Source organism: Eptesicus fuscus, chromosome 16 (genome assembly GCF_027574615.1).
Source record: "Eptesicus fuscus isolate TK198812 chromosome 16, DD_ASM_mEF_20220401, whole genome shotgun sequence".
Classification (NCBI taxonomy): Eukaryota; Metazoa; Chordata; class Mammalia; order Chiroptera; family Vespertilionidae; genus Eptesicus; species Eptesicus fuscus.
The window spans coordinates 1,615,062-1,638,068 of NC_072488.1; the positions used below are offsets into that span (position 1 = coordinate 1,615,062).

Sequence of the window (23,007 nt, forward strand, 5' to 3'; positions counted from 1 at the left end):
GCGTCCTGATTGGCTGGTGGGTGTGGCTTAGGTGTAGCAGAGGTGCGGTCAATTTGCATATTACTCTTTTATTAGGTAGGATAGCTTCTACAGTCCAAAGAGCTCTACGGGAAGCTCCTAGAATTACACCCAATTCTGTTTAATTGTAACGTGATTTCCCTGGTGCTGCACTGACCACCCCCCGCAGCAGCAGTCTTTCAGAACGGTGTGTCAGAGACAGTGGACACCGCTCACACCACGCACAGAGCGGCTGCTGCTCCTGCGACGGCCCATCCTCCAAGCAGTGCCAAGAGCCTGCTGCTGGCCTGGAGTCCACTCTCGCTCTCGTACGGGTGAGTGTGCGAGCCCCCACTTTCATTTCTAGGGCTAAGGTGCCTATGGGAATGGCCGACCAGGTGGCTAGAACGTGTCCACAGGACTCACTCTTTCCCCTAACCCCGTCTACCTGGGGTTCTCTGGGAGCCCCGCTCAGGATTCGGCACGGGGAGAGCTTACCGGTGGGCAGCCGCAATCCTCAAACTTCTAGGCTCATGCCTTGTTTTGCTGCCTCATCATTTTATCCCCGATTTTGTTGGGATTCCGAACCGCAGATATTTTTGATTTTTAATTTTGAACATGATCCGTTTTACTTGATCATTACCAGTTTATATCCAGTTGTTCTGACTCAAATGAATTCCCCCTTCCCCTGCAACTGCTATACGTGATCCCCCCCGCCCCCCCCAAGCCCGTTCTCCCTGCACCCTCGGCCTCACTCCCTCGGCCTGTCTGCCCAGCCCCGCGCACTGCAGCACCGCGGCTGGGCTCCTCCTCCTGGGAAAGGGGTCCGGCCGCTGGGCCAGGGCCTGCACCTTCCATCAGGTAAACCTGAGGTGAAATCAGGTTTCTTTCCATTGTCACGTTTTGAAATAACAGTGCACAGCTGATGGCTGCTTTTTGTTGTCAAGCTCACTTTGGTTTCCTCAACACCTTAACGCAAATCCAACTGGCCTTCAGCAATGCACACACCCAGCACAGGACTCCCTTTGTTTCTGCAATTGAACTGCTCAGACACCGTGAGAGCTTGTCCCCGTGAGACAGTAAGAGGTCACCTGTCACGGAAACGATGTTGAGGAGTCTCCGCATGGTCTGAGGACTGATGTCACTGAACCAGTCCTCCGTCACCAGCAGCTTCGTCAGGTCGAAGGACATCTGCCGGGTGATGGTGCGCTGCATCTGCCTCCTGCGGTAAGTGTCCTGAGGGACAGACCGCGAGAGTGAGCGGCACGCCGGCGCACTCAGGCTTACGACTCAACAGCGACAAACCTAACCCTGAAGGCCAAGGGCGGGATCGCACCAGCAAGAGCCACGTTACTCCCAGGCAGGGCTTAGGCCGTTAGAAAGAACACGGCAGCAGCAGCCGTCCCAGGCCCTGAACACGGCCGCAGCAGCCGTCCCAGGCCCTGAACACGGCAGCAGCAGCCGTCCCAGGCCCTGAACACGGCGGCAGCAGCCGTCCCAGGCCCTGAACATGGCGGCAGCAGCCGTCCCAGGCCCTGAACACGGCGGCAGCCCATCCCAGGCCCTGAACACGGCAGCAGCCATCCCAGGCCCTGAACACGGCAGCAGCAGCCGTCCCAGGCCCTGAACATGGCGGCAGCAGCCGTCCCAGGCCCTGGCGCGGCTGAGAGGGAACGAGCTTCTTAGCTGAGCAGCCGAGCGAGCTCGGTGCCTCGGAGCTCACACGTGAGCAGAACTCCACCGAGAACTGGACTCGGACTCGGGCAGGAGCGCAGGATTGACAGGAACTCTGAAATAATGAGGCCATAACCCCTTGCTGGGCTTTACGGGTTCCGCATTCCCCAGGCAGACATTCAGCACAGGAGGTCAGACCCTGCTCTTCACTTAGCATCACCAACTGTCACTCATCACACTAATTAGCATCCACATTTGCACAGGGTAGAGGCATAAAATCAGAATGTCAACGTCACTGAAGACATGTTTAAGCGCCCAATATCCAAGTTTAATGGTAACAAACTTAAAGCCAAACAAAAAACACATAAAACAGTGCCAATCAGCGCCAGCCCAACCTAGCCATGCTCACGCTCGGCGGCCACGGCGGCCTGCAGTGCCCGCTCCCTGTCCTGTAGCGCTCCCTGCTCCACACGAAGAGGCTGGGAGTGGGCAGGACAGGGGAGCCAGAGGGTCGGGAGAGACCCACGGTGGGCACAGACCCTGGAACGGCCCGAGCTCAGCACTGGGCGACGCCGTCGGGCTCTGGGTCTGGGTCTGGGCGGCGTGCGGTCGAGGACCGGCTGGGAGGGACAGGCACTCCTGCGCTAGTCACTAGGCTGTAGGCAGACATGCCCTCAAAGCCGCTGGCGCGGGAAGGCACTCGGTGATAAACGTAGTGGCCGAGCTTGGTGCCCTGTTTACAGAAGACGGCTCCGTGCCACCAGCTTAGTTTGGTTTGAGGAACAGCCACACAGCACGGGGCTCAAAGAGACGGCGTCTTACCCGCCTATTGAGGGCTGTCTTGCTGCCAAGCTTGGCCATGTCTCCAAGGCTGATCTGGGAGACTCTTCTGTCGGCGTCGTCCTGTGTCCCTAAGGGAATCCACCGAGAGCACCGTTAGCACAGCGTTCCGCTGCCGGACAGCTAACGGGAAGCGGCCGCCGCAGCCCTCAAGGTGACGGCGAGCCGCACACACAGAGCTGTGCCCACGCGCCCACACGCCCTGCCAGGTGAAGGCGAGCCGCACACACAGGACTGTGCCCACGTGCCCACACGCCCTGCCAGGTGAAGGCGAGCCGCACACACAGGACTGTGCCCACGTGCCCACACGCCCTGCCAGGTGAAGGCGAGCCGCACACACAGGACTGTGCCCACGTGCCCACACGCCCTGCCAGGTGAAGGCGAGCCGCACACACAGAACCTCTCCCACGCGCCCACACGCCCTGCCAGGTGAAGGCGAGCCGCACACACAGGACTGTGCCCATGCGCCCACACGCCCTGCCAGGTGAAGGCGAGCCGCACACACAGGACTGTGCCCATGCGCCCACACGCCCTGCCAGGTGAAGGCAAGCCGCACACACAGAACCGCGCCCACGCCCGGGGCGGGCCTGCACCTGCGGCGTCCGGGCAGGGGATGTCCCCGTTGGTGGTGGAAGCGACGAGGTACTTCTTGGCGCTGCTCAGCCCCCGGCTGTTGAGGAACACGGGCAGGTGCACGATGTTGCGCATGTAGTCGTGGCCGTTGATGTTGGAGTCGCGCAGCACGCTGTTGAGGTTCTGGTTGATGGCCTTGATGATGATGTGCGGGTCGCTCGCAAAGATGGCGATGAACGGCCCTTTGGAAAACAGCACTCGGACCTGCGGGAGGAGAAACGTCAAATCACCCAACGCCACAGACACTCGCTCCCAAATCCGTGTGACCCTTTGGTGACCAGGTGTTTTTTAAAACTGTTTTCAGCCCCAGCCGGTTTGGCTCAGTGGATAGAGCGTCGGCCTGCAGACTGAAAGGTCCTGGGTTTGATTCCGGTCAAGGGCACAGGCCCGGGTTGCAGCTCAAACCCCAGTAGGGGGCGTGCAGGAGGCAGCCGATCGGTGATTCTCTCTCCTCACTGATGTTTCCCTCTCTCTCCCTCTCCCTTCCTTCTGAAATCAATAAAAAAATTAAAAAAAAAAACACAACAAACAGACACACAAAAAACTGTTTTTCATCAAAGCATTCTTGTATCTGAACGCAGCTGTTACAGACGTCTCCGTCTGGCTTCCCACCACCCGGCAGTGACACGCCCCGAGGAAACAACTGCTCCGTCCCGCCCGGGACACTGCGGCCTGGAGGCGAGGTGGGCTCGGCACGCGGGAGGCGCTCGGGAACACGCGAGGCACGGGCACCGGGTCGCCGCCGTCACACGCTGTTGCTCAGCACACACCTCACGGAGAGGCGCGGGTGTGCGACTTCAACAAACACGGCGAACTGCGCGCCCGCTTCTCTCCGCCTCCCCGCCGCCCGCACAGACGCTGGGCCCCGCGGGACCACGAGCCTCCACTCCCTTTCTCTCGCTCTGCCAGCACGTTCCCGTTATCTACCCCTGTCTACGAATGTTCACTCGCGCTGTTTCTGCATAAAGACGGTTATTTTTACAAAAGAAAAGTGCATTTCAAACGCCCCGTGAGCTGTGCCCGCAGCCAGCCCCCCGCCGTGCTGGCCCGCGGCCGGCGGCGCACCGTGTCCAGCATCTGCAGCACTTTGTCCTGCTCGCAGGCGTCCAGCCCGTCGATGATGACCACCAGCCGGGTCTGGTTCTGCGTGAAGCTGTCGATGGCCTTGGCCATCCTGGCCATCAGCTCCACCTCGCACTTGAGAACCTGCACGAGACAGACAGGTGCGCTGAGGGCGGCGCGTCCTGAGCACCTCGCAGAAGCCCCCAACGGAGGACACAGCCGGCCTCCCTGCCGCCTCGGTCCCCTGGCCCCGGAGTGGGGCTCCACCAGGGCCAGGGTTCACACCGACAGCAGCTCCCCCACAGGAAGGCCCGTCACAGCCTTTGAGAAAGGATTAAATCGGGCTGAGTGACTTCTTCCCCAGATCACGTTCTCTGCAGGTCGCGAGGCTGAGACCTGAATGAAAGCCTAAGTGACCCAACCCCCGCGGCTCCTGACGGGACGTGGCCTTTCATTCAGGACGCTGTCCTCAGTCCCTGCTCTGCCGGCCCAGGCAGCTTGCCCACAGCCCAGCGGACCCGCGCCACTCGGCGGGCACTACCCGTGAAGGGACCCACTCGCCCGCTCCTTTGCGTCTCCTGTCAAAGTCTGTTTTATAAAGCCATGCTCGTTACAACTTGGCCCACGTCAACATGCACTTCACGGGAGAAATCTGGGCGGAAACCGAAGCCACCGCCGCGCTGCGCCCGAGAGCACGCGCCCCACAGCCCGAGGGCAGGGTCCTCCCGCCCCAGCACCTTCATGAAGCCCTCGCTCTTCAGCTTGTGCAGCCGGGAGGCGGCGCTGTGGAGGCGCTTCCGCTGGGAGTTGAGCAGCGAGTCGAGCACCTGCCACCAGGTGCGGCAGTTCAGCACCAAGGCCAGCCCCACGACGGCCGCGATGGCGATGAGGACGGCGTTCACGGTCAGGTGCTTCGGGTCCACTCGGAAGACGGCCAGGAGCGTGACTCCCGCCACCACGCAGCCCAGCACGAACAGGAAGATGACGAAGGACGGGAGGCAGCACGTCTTCTTCCACTTCCTCTTTCCTGCAAGACAGCGACGGTCTGATGACCTTCACGCCAAGACCCAGCACATCCCGCTCAGCACGGGGCGCCGTGACGGGCCCGCTGTCGGCCTCCTGCTCCTCGCGTCCGGGGCCCACGCCAAGCAGCGCCAGGAGCAGGGAGCAGGCCTACCCTGCGCGTCCTCCGTCTTGAACACTCGGAAGAGCCTGGTGGCCAAGAAGCCGAACTCCCTCTCGCAAGCGTCCGAGAGGGTGGCGATCATCTCCGCCATCGACGTCTCCCCGCCGACGCTGGACAGGCGGTTGTAATCCGTGAACAGGAACCTGCGGGAAGGGAAACGGCCTCAGGTCTCCACGAGGCCCCCGCGCGCACGTGGCCTGTGTCAGGCCCTGCACTGTCTTCACGTCTCTCTCAGGAGGCTGTCTGTGAATTCTGAGGAGGGAAAGAACCTGAAATTTGGGATCTTCCACTTCTAGCATCTCATGCTTTTCTGTGGGAGACAACTGAAAACGTCAAGCGCAGCCAAGTTACAAGCAGCAGTTCTGACGGGAGGCAGAGAGGACAGGCCGCGAGAGCCCAGCAAGGGCCGCCCGGCGCGCGGCAGGTCTCCCGGGCGACGAGAAGGCGGCACCACATCAGGATGCAGAGCGGCACTTCGGGAAGGTTCCTAAGCACCAACCCAGAGATCAGAGCCAGAGGAAACGTCCTGGTCATTGAGAATTTAATGCCATTTAAAACCCAGGCTTTAGAACGTCGCATTTATAGCTTAAACCTCGACCAGAGACTTAAAAACAAGTCATAACGTGTTCTATTCGAGTTGCTCTTTGAGAAAAGGGAATTGCTTACATTTTAATTCCCTGGGTGAACAGTATGTCTGCACTATTCCCCCTGCCCCGCCCCCTGAATGAACTCTCCTCCGTCAGCAGACAAGCCCGCTTCCACGCAGTCTGGGGTCCCACTGCACCGCACCGCACACTGCTCTCCACTGAGGCTGTGTGAAGTGATCTCACTTTTTAAAATAACACCATCTTGTTAGTTTAAAATGTTTCCTTTCCTGTAAAACTATTTCCCCCAATTACTTTATTCTCCTCTCTAAGTTTCCTTTTCGACTTTTTATTTTACATCTTTTTCTTGATACTTAACCGCTTACCTGTGGCTTTTGTCTTCCTTTCTCTTATATCACAGCCATGATAGTGGATGTGGTTTGGCCTATTTGTGTTCGTCTACGACTGCACGTATGTTATCTCACATCACCGACTCCTTCCTTCAGTGCATACTGAATCCTCTTGCTCATTTCCATTGACTTCCTCCTGCTTCAGCTGTTTCCATTGCTTCCCCGCAGCCCCACTCCGTGCCTGTGCCCTCGCACACCTGCACCCCCTCCCACCTGTGCCCTCTCGCACCTGTGCCCTCTCACACCTGTGCCCTCTCACACCTGTGCCCTCACACCTGTGCCCTCACACCTGTGCCCTCCCACCTGTGCCCCCTCCCACCTGCACCCCCTCACACCTGCGCCCTCTCCCACCTGCGCCCCCTCACACCTGTGCCCCCTCCCACCTGTGCCCCCTCCCACCTGTGCCCTCTCACACCTGTGCCCTCTCACACCTGCACCCCCTCCCACCTGCACCCCCTCCCACCTGTGCCCTCTCGCACCTGTGCCCTCTCGCACCTGTGCCCTCACACCTGCACCCCCTCCCACCTGCACCCCCTCCCACCTGCGCCCCCTCCCACCTGTGCCCTCTCACACCTGTGCCCTCTCGCACCTGTGCCCTCACATCTGTGCCCTCACACCTGCACCCCCTCCCACCTGCACCCCCTCCCACCTGTGCCCCCTCCCACCTGTGCTCCCTCCCACCTGTGCCCTCACACCTGTGCCCTCACACCTGCACCCCCTCCCACCTGTACCCTCCCACCTGTGCCCTCTCACACCTGTGCCCCCTCACACTTGTGCCCCCTCACACCTGGGTCCTCTCGCACCTGTGCCCTCACACCTGCACCCCCCCACCTGTGCCCTCTCGCACCTGTGCCCCCTCACACCTGTGCCCTCACACCTGTGCCCTCTCACACCTGTGCCCTCACACCTGTGCCCCCTCACACCTGTGCCCCCTCACACCTGTGCCCTCTCACACCTGTGCCCTCACACCTGTGCCCTCACACCTGTGCCCTCTCACACCTGTGCCCTCACACCTGTGCCCTCACACCTGTCCTCACCCTCCTGCACTGTCTCCCCAGACGCTTCCCACGTGACATTACTAACAAGGCAGACAGGCAGGGAAGCACGTGCCCCCGGTGCGGACGGAGCAGCGGAGCACAGCGAGCCCCCAGGTCACGGCCAGCACAGGAGGCCCGGCCCAGCCCCGTGTCCCACGGACAGCAGGCGTCACGGGAGAAGGGGGCGCACAAATGAAATCTGGCAAATCAAAGCTAAACAGGTTTCCTCACGGGCAGGTGCTCTGACCCTCGGTGTGCACTGAGGAGATGGACATGGCGTGGTCCCCGTGTCCTGGACCGGGACAGGTGGTTGGTTTTACTTCTCGTGTAAAAAGTTCAAGGGACCCACGTTTCGGAAGCGTGCCCTGAGAAACGGCACATTACAACCTGGACGGCGCCTCGTGGGGTTCCGTCAGTGTCGCAGGGACCGCCTCACCTCACGGGCAGAGCCTTCGTGGTCTGCTCCGGCAGCTCGGGCGGGTTCACGAACATCAGCTTGAGCAGCAGCTCCAGGTACCCAATGTGCCTGGCCAGCCGGGTGCTGAGCGCCCAGGCCCAGTTCCAGCTCTCGCCTTCCCTCCGGCCACCGAAGTAAATGACGGCTGAAACACAGGGTTAAAGTAATGACCCAACCACCATGCTCAGCAGCCCCTCTCCCACCCAAACCACCACGCTCAGCAGCCCCTCTCCCACCCAAACCACCATGTCAGCAGCCCCTCTCCCACCCAAACCACCACGGTCAGCAGCCCCTCTCCCACCCAAACCACCATGTCAGCAGCCCCTCTCCCACCCAAACCACCATGTCAGCAGCCCCTCTCCCACCCAAACCTCCACGCTCAGCAGCCCCTCTCCCACCCAAACCTCCATGTCAGCAGCCCCTCTCCCACCCAAACCTCCACGCTCAGCAGCCCCTCTCCCACCCAAACCTCCACGGTCAACAGCCCCTCTCCCACCCAAACCTCCACGGTCAACAGCCCCTCTCCCACCCAAACCACCATGTCAGCAGCCCCTCTCCCAGCGGTCAGACAGCAAGTCCGACGGCAGGTCCACGCAGCTCTTCATGGTCCTGCCACTTCCTGCCACCTCCCCGGCTCCTCCACGGAGCCTCCCCACACACGGGAGGCATGAGCGAACGTTAACAGGCTGAAACATGACGTGAGCAAGACAATGCCTTGCACAGAAGCATGGCCTCGTTCAGACCCCAAAGCAAGTAACATGGGGTTTGTCACTGTTTCCCTTCTTACATCTGAAGACACCCCAAGGGCATGGATTTTACTGTTTTTTCTTTGCTTTTATGTAAAATAAAAATTACAACCATGATGAAAATGCTCAAGAACATGCCAGTGCTACCATGGAGACGTATGTCTAAACAAGGCTAACCACGAAGCGCCAATGGGCACACGCATGGGGACGCGCAGGAAACTCGAGTTCTGCTTCACTACCGACAAGCAGAGCACCCCTGCCAGGCGGTGGCAATGTCCCTCCAGCCAACTCACAAAATGGCAAACAGATGCATTTTCTACGTCATTTATGAAAATCACTGAAAAGAGCCAAAACCAGTTTGGCTCAGTGGATAGAGCGTCGGCCTGCGGACTGAAAGGTCCCAGGTTCGATTCCGGTCAAGGGCATGTACCTTGGTTGCGGGCACATCCCCAGTGGGAGGTGTGCAGGAGGCAGCTGGTCGATGTTTCTCTCTCATCGATGTTTCTGACTCTCTATCCCTCTCCGTAAAAAAAGAAGAAACTCACTGACAGGTTGTGAGGGCTAGGTACAGAGGATGTTTTGGGTACATCAGTGAGTCCTGCCATCCTCCCCATCTGTGGAAACGTCAGCAGCGAGGACTTACTGAAGAAGATGTACAGGAGAGCCAGGCAGCTCAGCGACACGGCTACTCCAAGGGTGAGGTCGACCGTGAAGGCGAACAGCAGGCCCAGGCCCCCGCAGAGCAGCAGCGTCAGGAACACAACCAGCCACGAGAACTGGAAGAGCGGCTCGATCTGCTGCCCCGCGAAGGTCTTCATCTCATCTGGGAGAGAGTGAGCAGAAAGCCTGAGTCCCGCTTAGGAACCAACTCCCAACTTCACACCTATGTCTGTAAAAGCCTGAGCGCCCGCTATGACGGAACGACTGGACGACCGGTCGCTATGACGCGCACTGACCACCAGGGGGCAGATGCTCAACGCAGGAGCTGCCCCCAGCCCGCAGGCCCTGATCACCGATAGGACCTGCAGGTCAACCTTCTGGTCCTTCCCCACAGCCGGGCCCCCAGGCTGGGATGGGGAACCAGGGGTGGGTGGCAGCAGACACATCCCCTTTTCCAAGGGGACCAATGACCGGCTCCTTCCTCAGGGCTGGCAGCCAACCTCCCAGTCCCTCCCCCCGGCCAGCAGGCCCCAATCGCCCAATCAGGGCTGGGCCCCAGGCTGGGACGGGGAACCACCAGGAGTGGGAGGTGGCGGACGTGGGTGGAGGAGCAAGGCGGGAGGCAGGGAACCTGATCGCCGGCCAGGCCTAGGGATCCCACCCATGCACGAATTTCGTGCACTGGGCCTCTAGTTTGAATATAAACATTTATTGGGCACTTACTAAGTCCCTAGATAAAATGTTGCTGCTTAGCCACTTAACCTATGTTCTCTTTGGATCAACATAAGAATCCCTTTCCCAGGCACCTGCCGGGTCCCCTCTCCTGCTTTCTATGGAAGATGCACAAATCGTCAGGCACTTCCTCGGCCACGGTGTTGTTGTGTTTGTTTTTTGTGGTTTGTATTATACAAGCAACAAGGTGTTGTTTCCGTACGTAAACGGAAAACCACGCATACTTTGCTGTGTGTCTTCACTAGAAACACCTCCAGTCACTCCTCTCTGAAACTCCTCCTCACCCCTCTCCTTCCAACCACATTTGAGAATCACAGCTCTTAAAGGTGTGTTGAGCCCAAACGAGCCTAAATAACTCATTCTTTCTACCAAACTGCACCTGGACCCACACACAAAACTATTTTTCTTTTCTTCACAAAACTGAAACCACCAGCGAAAGCCTCGCTGTGTACAGACTCGGCGAACACGCACTGACCCTCCAGCTTCCTGAGGAGGAAGGACTTGCCGCTGCCCCACTGCGCGTACAGCCCCACGCAGATGGGCGGCTGCATGGTCGGCTCGCTGAGGATGTCCGCCAGGGCGCTGCTGTACAGGTCGTAGCCCAGCATGTCGCCGTCCGTTTCCGTGGGAGACAAGTGTCCTGCAATGATAAACACACAGGGCCTTACGTGAGAGAGAGACATTAGAAGGAAACATCAATTCGTATCTATTATTTATTTAATTAGGAAAAACCTATTTTAAATGGTTAGACCTGTGTAAAAACAGGTTCCGATGCTCTTAAATTAATACCACATTTTATAGACCTCAAGATGCCTACTGAGTGTAGGACGCATCACGATCCTGTACAGCCAAGAAAGAAAAAATGCTCCCAATTGTGGCGCAATGCTTCCTACCCACCAATGCCAGGTGCATTCCAATCTGAGATGCTGAGTGCGGAGTAGGGTGCATCCGGGAACAAATGTAATGTGTGTGATAGCTACACACGGAGAGCGGCACCACCCTACCGAAGACCACCACAGGGACTCGGAGAAAAGAGGCACTCGACGGCTCCAGGACTGACAGACATCAACTCTCCCCAAATTAATCCATCACTTTAAGGCAATTCCAATAAAAATCCATGAGAATATTTTAAAAATTGAAAAGCAAAGACATGTGAAAGTAGCTAAGAAACAATTTTAAAGACTCCGAAGGGCAGTTGTCCATAAAGTTACAGTAATTAAAACATCATAGAACTCACCCAGGATACTAACATAAACACTTTTCAAATCAGTGGGAAAAGAATCATTTGGGAACCAAGATGGCGGCATAGGTAAACACCTATACTTGCTACCTCTCACAACCACATCAAAATTACAAGTAAAAGACAGAACAACTACCATCCAGAACCACGGGAAAGCTGGCTGAGTGGAAGTTCCACAGCTAGAGAAGAAAGTGCATTGAGACTGGTAGGAGGTGTGGAGGCGCGGAACGGGCTGGCACCCCGGTGTGCTTTTTCAATCGGGAGGGAGATACAAGCTCCTGCTAGCTCTGAACTCCAGTTCCGGGCGAGACGCGGGGGACCCAGATACATACAGGGAGAAACCGGACTGTCTAGCATCTGGGCAGGAACACCAGGGCAGCTTTTTTTCAGACGGAGGTGCTCGCAGCGATCATTGTTCCTGCACTGGGACCTCTCCGGTGCAGGGCTGACTGGCAGCCACTGCTGTTTGCTCCACCCTGGTGTTTCCCTGAGACCCCGTCCCACCCAATTTACAACCCCACCCAAGCTGTGTGCAGCGGCTTTTGCATATGAATGGCCTGTCCTTTCTCAGCCTAAAATCTGTCAAATAGGCAGCAGCTGGGTCAGGGAGCCCCAAAACAATCAATCCAGTGGCAACAGCCTGCCTTGCTACACAGCTGGGCCTCGTCTGGGCACTTCCAAACCCATACAAAGAGGACGAATCTGCAGATCTCTCTGTAGCTCCTGCTGGGTGGCCCCAGGCAGTGGCTGACTTTGCACCTCCCTGGAGACCCAAGAGCCAGTGTACCCAGTGGTCAGTGTGAGACCATCCAGATTACAACTCTACACATCCATAAGTGACATACTCAAGGGGCAGACTCAGTGAGTGCCAAAGTCCCACTGAAGCAAGTCCTGCCCCATAAGGGTGTCTCCTGCACAGCAGCTTTTCCATTGTAGACACTGCTGGACCTCACAGCCAATTGGCCTGGAGGTCAATACCTCCCAGTGATACCAACAGCAATCAAGGCTCAACTACAACAAGACTTTGCACTCAGCCCACAAAGGGATGCACCAAGAGTGTCCACCTCAGGTGACTGGGGAGGCTGAGCCACTGGGCCCTATAGGACACTCACCTAACACATAAGGCCACTCTATCAACTCAAGGAAACTTAGCAGCTACCCAATACATAGAAACAAACCCAGGGAAGCAGCCAAAATGCAGAGACAAAAAAAATGTCATAAATGAAAGAAATGGATAAAAGCAAAATACTGGATATAGAGTTCAAAACCACAGTTATAAGGTTACTCAAGAATCTTCTAGAAACCTTCAAGGAACTTAGTGAGACCTTCAAGGATCTTAGTGAGAATGCCAAAAAAATGGAAAAGGACCAGTCAGAAATTAAGCATACACCGATTGAAATAAAAAATAACATACAGAGATTCAACAGTAGAGGATCCCAAGAATCAAGTCAAAGATTTGAAGTATGAGGAAGCAAAAAAAAACCCAACTGGAAGAGCAAAAAGAAAAAAGAATCCAAAAATATAAAGATAGTGTAAGGAGCCTCTGGGACAACTTCAAGCGTACCAACATCCAAATTATGGGGGTGCCAGAAGAAGAGAGAGAGCAAGATATTGAAAACCTATTTGAAGAAATAATGACAGAAAACTTCCCCTATCTGGTGAAAGAAATAGACTTACAAGTCCAGGAAGTGCAGAGAACCCCAAACAAGAGGAATCCAAAGAGGACCACACCAAGACACATCATAATTAAAATGCCAAGGGCAAAAGACAAAGAGAAAATCTTTAAAAGCAGCAAGAGAAAAACAGTTAGTTACCTACAAGGGAGTACCCATACGATTGTCAGCTGATTTCTCAACAGAAACTATGCAGGCCAGAAGGGAGTGGCAAGAAGTATTCAAAGTGATGAATAATAGCAAGAACCTACAACCAAGATTACTCTACCCAGCAAAGCTATCATTCAGAATTGAAGATCAGGTAAAGAGCTTCACAGATAAGAAAAAGTTAAAGAAGTTCATCACCACCAAACCAGTATTATATAAAATGTTGAAGGATATACTTTAAGAAAAGGAAGAAGAAAAAGGTAAAGATAAAAAATTATGAACAACAAAGTGACAACAAATACATATATATCAACAAGTGAATCTAAAAAGCAAATGAATAAAAAATCTGATGAACAGAACAAACTGGTGAATGTAATAGAATCAGGGACATGGAAAGGGAGCAGAATAACAATTTTCAGGGTGTGGGGGGTGTGGGAAGAGATTGGACAAAGAGCTTACACCTATGGATGAGGACAGTGGGGGGGGGGGGGGGGGCGAGGGCCTGGGGTAGGGTGGGAACTGTGTGGAGGGGAGCTATGGGAGGAAAAAAGAGGAACATCTGTAATAATCGGAACAATAAAGATTTTTAAAAAACGAACACTCTTATGTCAAATTTCCTCTGAACAACTCTCTGTACATTTCAGACCCTCTGTACAATTGTAAACTGTTTTACACCTGTCATGCACAGCAGCCTGGACACCATGTTCTCATAGCACTGCTGATGTTGAGCTTGTCATGCAATAAAATGTCCTGTTGCCCTGGCCGGTTTGGCTCAGTGCCGTGATCGGCAAACTGTGGCTCGCGAGCCACATGCGGCTCTTTGGCCCCTTGAGTGTGGCTCTTCCACAAAATATAACGGCCTGGGTGAGTCTATTTTGAAGAAGTGGCGTTAGAAGAAGTTTAAGTTTAAAAAATTTGGCTCTCAAAAGAAATTTCAATCGTTGTACTGTTGATATTTGGCTCTGTTGACTAATGAGTTTGCCGACCACTGGATAGAGCGTCGGCCTGCAGACTGAAGGGTTCCGGGTTCGATTCCGGTCAAGGGCATGTACCTAGGTTGCGGGCACATCCCCAGTGGGGGGTGAGCAGGAGGCAGCTGATAGATGTTTCTAACTCTCTATCCCTCTCTCTTCCTCTCTGTAAAAAATCAATAAAATATATAAAAAGAAAAAAATAGAATTGTAACTCCATATATCTCATACCTTGTATAACAAAAATAAATTTCTGAAACATAAAAAAAAATGTAAGAAGTAAAACCATAAAAATACTAGAAGAGTCTGGCTGGTGTGGCTCAGTGGTTGAGCATCAACCTATGAACCACGAGGTCATGGTTTGATTCCTGGTCAGGGCACAGGCCCGGATTGCGGGCTCGATCCTCGGCCCTGGTCAGGGCATGGGTGTCTCTCTCTCTCTCACCATCGATGTTTCTCTCTCTCTGTCTCTCCCCCTCCCTCCACTCTCTCTAAAAATCAATAGAAGAGCCTTGAGTGAGGATTAACAACAACAATAAAAAGGTATAAACACAAATGCTCAAGTGTTTAAATGAGGCCAAACCTGGTACCTGTCCAGGTGGGGCAGGTAAAGCGTCACTGAGGAGGTGACGGCGGCAGGAGCCCCGAGGGGAATCTAACAAACGAAGGCACGTGGGGTGGCGCGGGCAGACCGGTGGGCGCAGCACAAGCCACGGAGGGCAGTGCCGGTGCTGGCGCCACCCCGGGGGAACTGCGTTAGGTCAGCAGCACGGGGAGCCCCGAGAATGCCGGCGGGAGGTTTTCAGAAAAGCAGGCGAGACGCTCAGGTCTCACGCTGCCTGAGCGGCCTGCACGCGCGGGAGAGAGCGGCACTGCCGTGCAGAAGCGCTTCGCCAGGAGGAGCATTTGTCCCGGCAAAGCAGCACCGTCCCCAACCTGACCCTGTCCAGCTCGTCCCCAACCTGACCCTCTCCAGCTCGGGGACGCTGCCCCTGCTGCCAGCCTCTGCGTTTTCCCGGGAACCTCGTTGTCAAAAGCTGCGCCAGGACCAAGCCCGTACTCACTGGCCCCGAAGATCTGCGTCAGGATGCTCTTCTGGTGGCTGCAGTCGATGTTGTAGGGCGTCTCGCCCGCCTTGTTGGGCCGGTAGAGCAGCCGGCCGTCCTTGGGGTTCCTCAGGAGCAGCTCTGCCAGCTTCCGGCTCCTCCCGCGGATGGCGATGTGCAGGGGGGTGTCTCCTTTCTGCGGAGGCGCACGGGAGGGGGCGCCCAGAGGAACCCTCACCTTCCGCAAAACCTCTGCAAAGCGCTGCCTGTGTCCTCCCCAGACCCAGCCGCGGAACTTCCCGCTTCTGCCTGCCTCTCCTTCCTTCCCTCGCCTCCTGCAGGGCTGACTTTTCCCGCAGCCTCCCACACAGGCCCTCCTCCTCCGCCCGGTCACAGGGAAGAGCAGCAGCTCCTCCTGCCCCCCCCCCCCCGCTCCCCCAGGAGAGTAACCTCCTTCACCCGGCATTTATGTCCACAGATGCCAGCCGTCTTCCTCAGCTAGTGTCCCCCTGCTTCACCCTGCTCCCGCCTGTCTCCCCACAACCCCCTGCTGCTGCCCGTCTACCATGAGTAGGGAGCACGGCGAGGTGCAGGGGACCCCCCACCCCCACACAGGGGACGCCAGGCCGTCTTCTCCGAGACTTCCTCTCCGGCCCCTTTGGAGTCTGCCCGGCTGTCCATCTGCAACAGCTCTCCCCCCACACGGCCTCCTGGTCCGGGGGCGTGGGACCCGCCAGGAAGCTGTCTGGCCTGGGATTACCCCCTCCCCCGCCCCCCAGGTGTCCCCAGCAGGCGATCTCTTCCCAACCGGCCCCGGAGCCCAGCGCGGCACAGGCCAGCCGCCGCCCCCAGCCCGCCGCGCTCACCCTGTCCACGGCGGACACCTTCGCCCCCTTGTCCAGCAGCAGCTCCACCACCTCGATGTTCCGCATCTTGGTCGCCTTTATCAGCGGCGTCTCGCCGTCCTGCGGACACAGAGGAAGGGTGTCACCTCGACAGCTTCCCTCCTACGTGTTGGAGGTCACATCACCACATCTGTAAGAGCTCATCATCGGACTCCGGGAGCAGTCTGCACTGAACGTTCTCAAGAAAACAGCCGTAAGAACCAACACGTGCTTTGCCTGTCACAACCAGTCTTCTGTATCCGGTAACTCGCTCTCACTCGCCGGGTGTGCGATGTGGCCCACGGCTGCCCACGCTGCGGCCGCCACCCCAGCCCCACCGCGAGCTCGGGCAGCGCCGCCACACTGCGCCGCCTTCCCCTCCCTCCCTGAGATCAATGAGGATGTATGAAAGAGGAGAAAGGAGATCGGGGCCCTTCCGCCCTGGACACTGAGGCTGCCAGCCTGTCCCGTCCCTGGAGATGAAATGGCTTGTCCAATGGGCGACTCCATACGTCTGTGTCATTCATTAAGAATTCTCACCATTTCACTCAGAAAGTCCCAACGCACCTTCCCCAGGGGAACCATCACACAGGCCAAGCGCAGCCACTGAGGCTCTCGGTGCCACGTTCTCACCTGGTGTGAGTGAACAGCCCGCAGTGCCTGCCTTGGGAGCCATACCCGCTCGCAGGGTCCTCGTAAGGACATGTGTCTGCACCCCACACAAGGGGGCAGGAACCAATTCCGGGGGAACGGCCTGTCCACGGCTGGTCAACAGCTGATACTGCATTTTCTGAACGTATTTAACTAACGTAAGACATGACCACTACGTCTTCCTGTGAATACGCAGCCCCTGACAGGATACACAGAGCTCCTCGATGCCACGTGAGAATTACTGGTAAAGTCAGCGTAATTCCAGCGTCAAGCACGCAGGACGGACCCCGGGCTGGCGGAGGGCGGAGGCCGGCCTACCTTTGTGCATATTTCCGTGTCGGGATTGCACTGCAAGATGTCTCTCACCATGGTCGCGTTTCCTTTCTCCACAGCCCAGTACAGAGCAGTTTTATTGTCCTATCAATAAAAAAGCATTGATCGCTGCATGCGGGACACACGCTTTAACATGCTATTGCACACGAGGGCCCTCAGGAACCTTCCTGCCAGACAGCCATGGGAGGGCTCACTCCCAGCGGCATGGCGGGAGGCAGTGACCCGCACCACGCCCCAGACTGGTGGTGAGAGTGTGTTGTGAAAGGGCCTGGGAAAGTTCACGTGGAAGGAGCAGGCTCACGTGGTCGGCAGGTCATGTGCATTCTGTGCCGTGAGCAGGCTTCAGGACCACACGCCGGGCTCCAAGTCTCCGGGACCTGAGCTCCACGCGTGGACAAGGGGCCCGTGGCGTCCCCCTGTCCAGTCTTCTCAAAGGGAATGCATGAGAACGCACTCCACAGCCAAAGGTGAGTGTTTCCGCCATTTTAGCTTTCTTAATCTCCCCCCGCCCCCCCCCCCCCCCACACACAGGCCAATCTTGATCACATCCTTTAAAATCCGATCTAGTTCAAAACCCAAAAATAGATCAACATGGACCTGGAAGTGGAGCTAGAGATTTACTAGTTTGATTCAAAAATGGATTTGGATACAAGCTGAATACAAGAAAAAACGGAGCGGAAACCAGAGTGTCCAACAACAAAATGAGCTAAAGCTCTTGAAATATTGGATAAACCCACAAATTTAGGGGTGGTTTTACCTAAACTTAATCACCTTTGAGCTCAGGCTGCCGTAGCAAAGCCCGCAGCACTCCCCGTGGCCCAGGAGAGGGGGCAGACTGGGGAGGAGAAGGAAGACACAGCAGCGAGAACGGGTGAGGAAGACAAAAGAGGGGGGACACTAAAGGAAATAAATAAACCGCACCCGTTCGCGGGACCCCGTCTGTGTTCCCAGCTCCTCACTGCAGGACGGACTGTACTTCTCCGTCAGTAACGGGCGTATTTAGAACCGGGGGCTTGTTTTCCTTCACGTCCATCTAACCCTAACTCGGCATCATCAGAAACCACAGTAACGGCAGCGAACGGGAGAGGCATTACCAGGCATCCCAGGGCTTACAGTGGGCAGGGGCATTGCGATCAGCCCACCAGACAGTCCGAGCCCACCACCCGCAGCCGCACGCACCTGCCCTCGAATGTCGATGTCCGCGTACTTCTGGAGCAGCGCGCGGACGATCTCCACGTGGCCGCCTCTGACGGCGCCAATCAGCACGGTGTCCCCACTCTGCACAGACAAGACCACAGGGGATGAGGCAGCAGACGAACACGCTCTGAAGTTAGGTCAGTACGTACAACACAACCGCTTTCCTGAAAACTCCGCGGCACAGAGGCCTCTCTCTGAAGGGCGGACTTGGAGGAGCTAACAGCCACACCTGCGAACCAGGCCCTGGAGCAGGAAGGAGCTCGGAAGGGGGTGAGAGTGAAGCCGCCTCCCTCGGCGTCACGGAAGCAGCGGCACCTACCCTGTCGGGGATGTTCACGTAGGTGCCGGCGTCGAGCAGGTCCTGCACGATGTCCGTGTGGCCCTCCTTGGACGCGATCATCAGCGCCGTGTTCCCGTCCTTGTCGGTCAGGTTCACATTGGGGTTCCTCTTCAGGATCTCCTTCACTGACTGTGTGTAGCCTCCTTTCACAGCCACGATGAGGGCAGTCATTGAATTCTAAGCAGAAACCAGCCCGAGAAATGAGTATCTTCTAGAAAATGTGATTCATGCCACGATAACACAACCCATGTTTTCAAGAAGGTGGCCTTAACAGCCATTTCTGACAATAAAGTGTCAACATAAATAACCAAGTGCCAGGAGGCCTGCTTTCTACTTTTGAAAATGCACTCATCCTCCCGAGTCCACAGGAGCCCATGACAGTCAGTGCCTTCAGTGGTGACCCGACCGTGGGCTCGTCCACCATAAACAAACCTCTCCCACCGGTGATGAACATAAAACAGCAGGCAGGATGATCCAAAATGAAACACATTCTAAACTAAGTCATCCAAAGTAAGGCCTTTCAGACTTCAAACGAAGAAGTGTTTGTAACAAAATCTCCGGGGGGGGACTGAAAACGACTTAACAACTACAGACTATTTCATTAAAAGTGTATTCTTCTTTTTTACAGTGATCTAGAAATCCCATTTTCAAAGACTCTTATTTTAGAGGTTATTTAAAAAACTGCACATCTAGCTTATAACAGCACATCACCCAGCACAAATTTTATGGGCATTAGCAACAGATCCTTAAGAGCAAAACTCACATAACATCTGTAATGTGACACACTTATCACGTAACAGAAAGAACGCTCGTTCTCTAAGTGTCATGTGAGAACTGTAGGCAGTTTCTGCAGGTGCTAAGAGGAAAATACTCTGAAAACGGCAAACACGTCTGTTAGCAGCAGCGAACAGGAAGGTACGCACAGCGCCTTCTTGGTCCACGTCGGCTCCCATGGCCAGGAGGTGCTTCACACAGTCCAGGTGGCCCTTGCGCGCGGCCCAGACCAGAGGGGTGGTTCCGTACTGTGGGAGCAGCAGACATTCCCATCGTCACCGACGCGTGCGCGGGGTGCGGGTAAACATCAGACTTGGAGGATTCTTAGGTTACTGCGTACACCATCATAATTTTAATTGTAGCTAAATCATATTCCCCCTTCTATTTATCCAGGCTAGGTGATTAACTGCTGCATGAAGTATCTTTTAACCAACTTCATCTTTTATAATCAGTGACTGAATTTCCCATCACAAAGTCATACGCTCTGATTTCCCACAAGCCTCCACTGCTTCCACATCTTGTGAAGCACAATTGAAAGTGCAACAGTGTGCCTACAGGTGAAAACCGTAACCAGCAAGTGCCAGACACGGTTCTCCCGACCTCACGTGTAAGCCCGTGGGCTCCGGTCATGCGAGCAAGTGCAAGTGGCAATATCGCATTTCCCAGAGAAGCAAACGAGGCTGAGACGCAGTGATGGGCTCCAAGTCACAAAGCCATTAATTAGGAGGTGGAATGGGACCCTGGACCCACAGCCTGGCTCCGTCCGGCTCTTACCCACCCCCCAATCAGCTCTGCCCCGAAGGTAAGCTGCGGCCTCGGAGCGGCACTCAACAGCCCCTCTGGCTGGAATTCGATGCAGAAGGCATCGGACAGAAGCCGTGCGGGAACCAGCCACGCTCTGCCTGGGGGACTCGGCGGCCAGAGCGCGGCGGCCACAGGGACCTTCAGCTCCAGGAGCCCGCAGGCCGCCTGAGCCTGACGACTGCGTCCCGGGTGCTGTGCTGTGGAAACGCCCATCCTTCTGCACAGCCCACAGCAGCCGCCTGTCCCCTACGCTCCTGAGGCCTGAGCGGGGGCAGTGTGACTATTTCATTTTATCTTATTTTAGCTGGTTTCAGTCTAGGCAGCTATGTGGCCGGTGGCCACTGAGCGGGCGGCACCACTCTTGGTCACGTCAGACACCCCAGGAACCACAGCACAAGCTGCAGCCCGGCTCTCCCTGGGCCAGGCCTCTGGCGGCAGCTCCTGCCCCGCGGTGGGAGGAGCCTGCAGAGGGAGGGCAGAGGTCCAGGCCACCCTGTGGAGGAACCTTAGGGACGGAAGAAGGAATACTGGAGGAACTTCCCCAGTTCACTCTCACATCTCTGTTCGCCCAGAATTAAATTCTTTCAGCTCCTCCTTTGTGGATAACGTTTTTTTCTGGCTAAGATGCCTTCCTAAGTTTGCAAATGACAAGTCTTTGACATCTGCAGAGGTGCTATAACTGAGCGCTCCTCCTCCGAGCACTCCTCTTCCTCCAGAGTGGCCTATACCAGACCATCTGCTCCAAACCCACCTCCCCACCCTCCACGTCAGCCCGGCCCCTCACCCCACTCAGCAGGGAACTCTCTCACTGCGGAGGGTTCCTGGCATGTGGTACTTGGACTGCCTCAGTAAGTCTCCCGCCTTTTCCCCAAAGCCTGGCCCCTCTCCCCAGTAACCTAACCGCTTTGCGGGTCTATGGACCCCATTTCCCTTGTTTCATCTAGAAGCGTACTCAGTGATCTCCTGTAACTTACACACATCGAGCGACACCACGTGGGCGGAGCCTGAGGGCTGCTGACCTACCTTGTCGGAGCAGTTGACCTTGGCGCCGTTCTGCAGCAGCAGCTGCACTATGTCTGCGTGGCCTCTGCCGGCCGCCCAGATGATGGGGTAGACGCTGTACTGCTGGCAGGCAGGCAGGCGGGCAGGTGGTAGACAGCACGGGGGGGAGGGAGAAAGGCAGGGAGAGGGGAAAGAAAAACCTTTAGGCAGATATTACAGCATACATTTGCTAAGAAAAGTAAATAATAAGTGGATAATATGAAGTAATATTTTTAAAATCAAGTTTCAGACCATTCTCCACTTTAAAAACACACAGCACTCTAACATAATGGGCCGCTAAGACGCACTCCGCCTTAAATAAATATAGAGCCTGGACGCATTTATCCTTAGTGTCAGCACATTTAACGGATTATCTGGCCAACAGGCAAGCCGGGCAGCAGGCATGTGAACTTTTCTTACATGATCCGTCCACTAACTTGAGTAAAAGTTCTTTGTTTCAACTTTATTGAGGTATAGGGGACAAAACTGTGAGAGAGTTAAGTCTACATTATTTGATATACCATCAGTAAAACAGTTTCTTAATCTGCAATCTGAGATCAAGTCGCACACAAAGTACTAACGAATATATCGCCATCTGTAAGACACAGAGAAATGTCTCTTTTCTTTAAAAAAAAATTTCGATTGAGATACCGGCCCACAGAACACAGGCAAGGGGACTCCAGGGTTTCGGAACTCCTTCCACATGGCAGATGGTTGTAATTAACATGGAAGCTCTCCGTTTTGATACAAATTGAGACAAAGCTGAGCTTGAGAATGAAATTCTCCTGTGCTCGAGTCCCACTGTGTGTGCTTATGTTTAAGAAGATCTGGATCGCTCTGAAGCCTACAGTGCACTCAGCTTCCGTCTTCCCTCCGGCACTCGCCCCCGACCCTGCAGACGGCTGTGCGCATGCTTACCAGACCAGTGACGCTGGGGTTGGCTCCATGCGAAAGCAGCAACTCGACCACGTCAGTCCGGCCTTTGTAACACGCCCACATCAGAGCCGTCCATCCTCCCTGAAAAGAGGGGGGAGGGGACAAAATTTGGGGTGGTCTCTAAGCACAAAAAGGCCAGTCATTATAGAGCTGGGATTCAGTCAAGTCAAGTCTTACATACGCCAATATTTAATCTGTAAAATGCCTGCCCACAATTGTTTTAACACCATGCCCCACTTTAATTTTTATAATGTCACCTTATGCAAGACTCTATGAGACAAAAATTTTATCTTGAGAAAACTGTCCAAGTTTGCAAAGTGAAAAGATTGGAACCGACCGCCTTCAGCAGGAGCAGTGGGTGGGCAGCCACTGAAGGTCCGCTCAGAAAGAGCCCTCCTGGACTTCTGACGTCATACGCTGGAGGGTCCCACCCGCAGGGAGCTCCTCTCCTACCCAAGTCCCAGGACCACGCCTCCCCTCACAGCTCGGCGGCTACTGCCACCCACCCAGGCCATCCCGATACTAAGGGAGACACAGTCCTGTTTCCCCGATTTGTGGTGTTTACACAAAGACCCTTTTCACATTAAAAGGTGTGGTGATCATTACCTGGGGGGAATGGGAAGTATGGAGAACCTGAAGGCTTAGGAAATCATTTGTTACAATCTTACCAAACTCTGCACATTCATGATGTATCCTGACACTTCCTGACTGCCTTGCAGACATGGGTTCAAAACTCAGCCTGACTGCTCATCTCTGAGGGCGCCTGGGCCCAGGGCACGCCTCAGGCTCACTCCCGAGCCACGTGCACTGACCACGGTAACCCTCGCCCACAGGATCGCTCCCGAACCAGGAGCGACACAGCAGGGAGTGCGAGGTGGGATGCTGCAGGTTCCTAAAAGCTCGGACCATCTGCACCGAAGCAGCATCGGCAAAGCAACACGTTTCCTGTATC

The 23,007-nt window shown here is 55.6% G+C and overlaps 1 protein-coding gene across 3 annotated transcripts in view; it reads right to left on the minus strand.

Annotated features, from left to right (window-relative positions):
• Positions 1-23,007, minus strand: part of KIDINS220 (kinase D interacting substrate 220) — a 62,207-nt gene that overhangs the window by 29,584 nt on the left and 9,616 nt on the right. Inside the window, exons 5-21 of one of the 3 annotated variants that reach the window (XM_054727894.1) lie at positions 22,038-22,136; positions 21,102-21,200; positions 19,424-19,522; positions 18,480-18,677; positions 18,143-18,241; positions 16,949-17,047; positions 15,962-16,060; positions 15,114-15,291; positions 10,494-10,658; positions 9,270-9,449; positions 7,860-8,025; positions 5,384-5,535; positions 4,944-5,233; positions 4,210-4,350; positions 3,105-3,348; positions 2,494-2,582; positions 1,089-1,233 (exon numbers count right to left, since the gene is read on the minus strand). In XM_054727894.1, the coding sequence (XP_054583869.1) occupies positions 1,089-1,233; positions 2,494-2,582; positions 3,105-3,348; positions 4,210-4,350; positions 4,944-5,233; positions 5,384-5,535; positions 7,860-8,025; positions 9,270-9,449; positions 10,494-10,658; positions 15,114-15,291; positions 15,962-16,060; positions 16,949-17,047; positions 18,143-18,241; positions 18,480-18,677; positions 19,424-19,522; positions 21,102-21,200; positions 22,038-22,136 (2,542 nt within the window). Of the gene's footprint in view, positions 1-1,088; positions 1,234-2,493; positions 2,583-3,104; positions 3,349-4,209; positions 4,351-4,943; positions 5,234-5,383; positions 5,536-7,859; positions 8,026-9,269; positions 9,450-10,493; positions 10,659-15,113; positions 15,292-15,961; positions 16,061-16,948; positions 17,048-18,142; positions 18,242-18,479; positions 18,678-19,423; positions 19,523-21,101; positions 21,204-22,037; positions 22,137-23,007 lie in introns of all 3 variants that reach the window. The other 2 variants (XM_054727893.1, XM_054727895.1) reach the window with 2 other exon arrangements.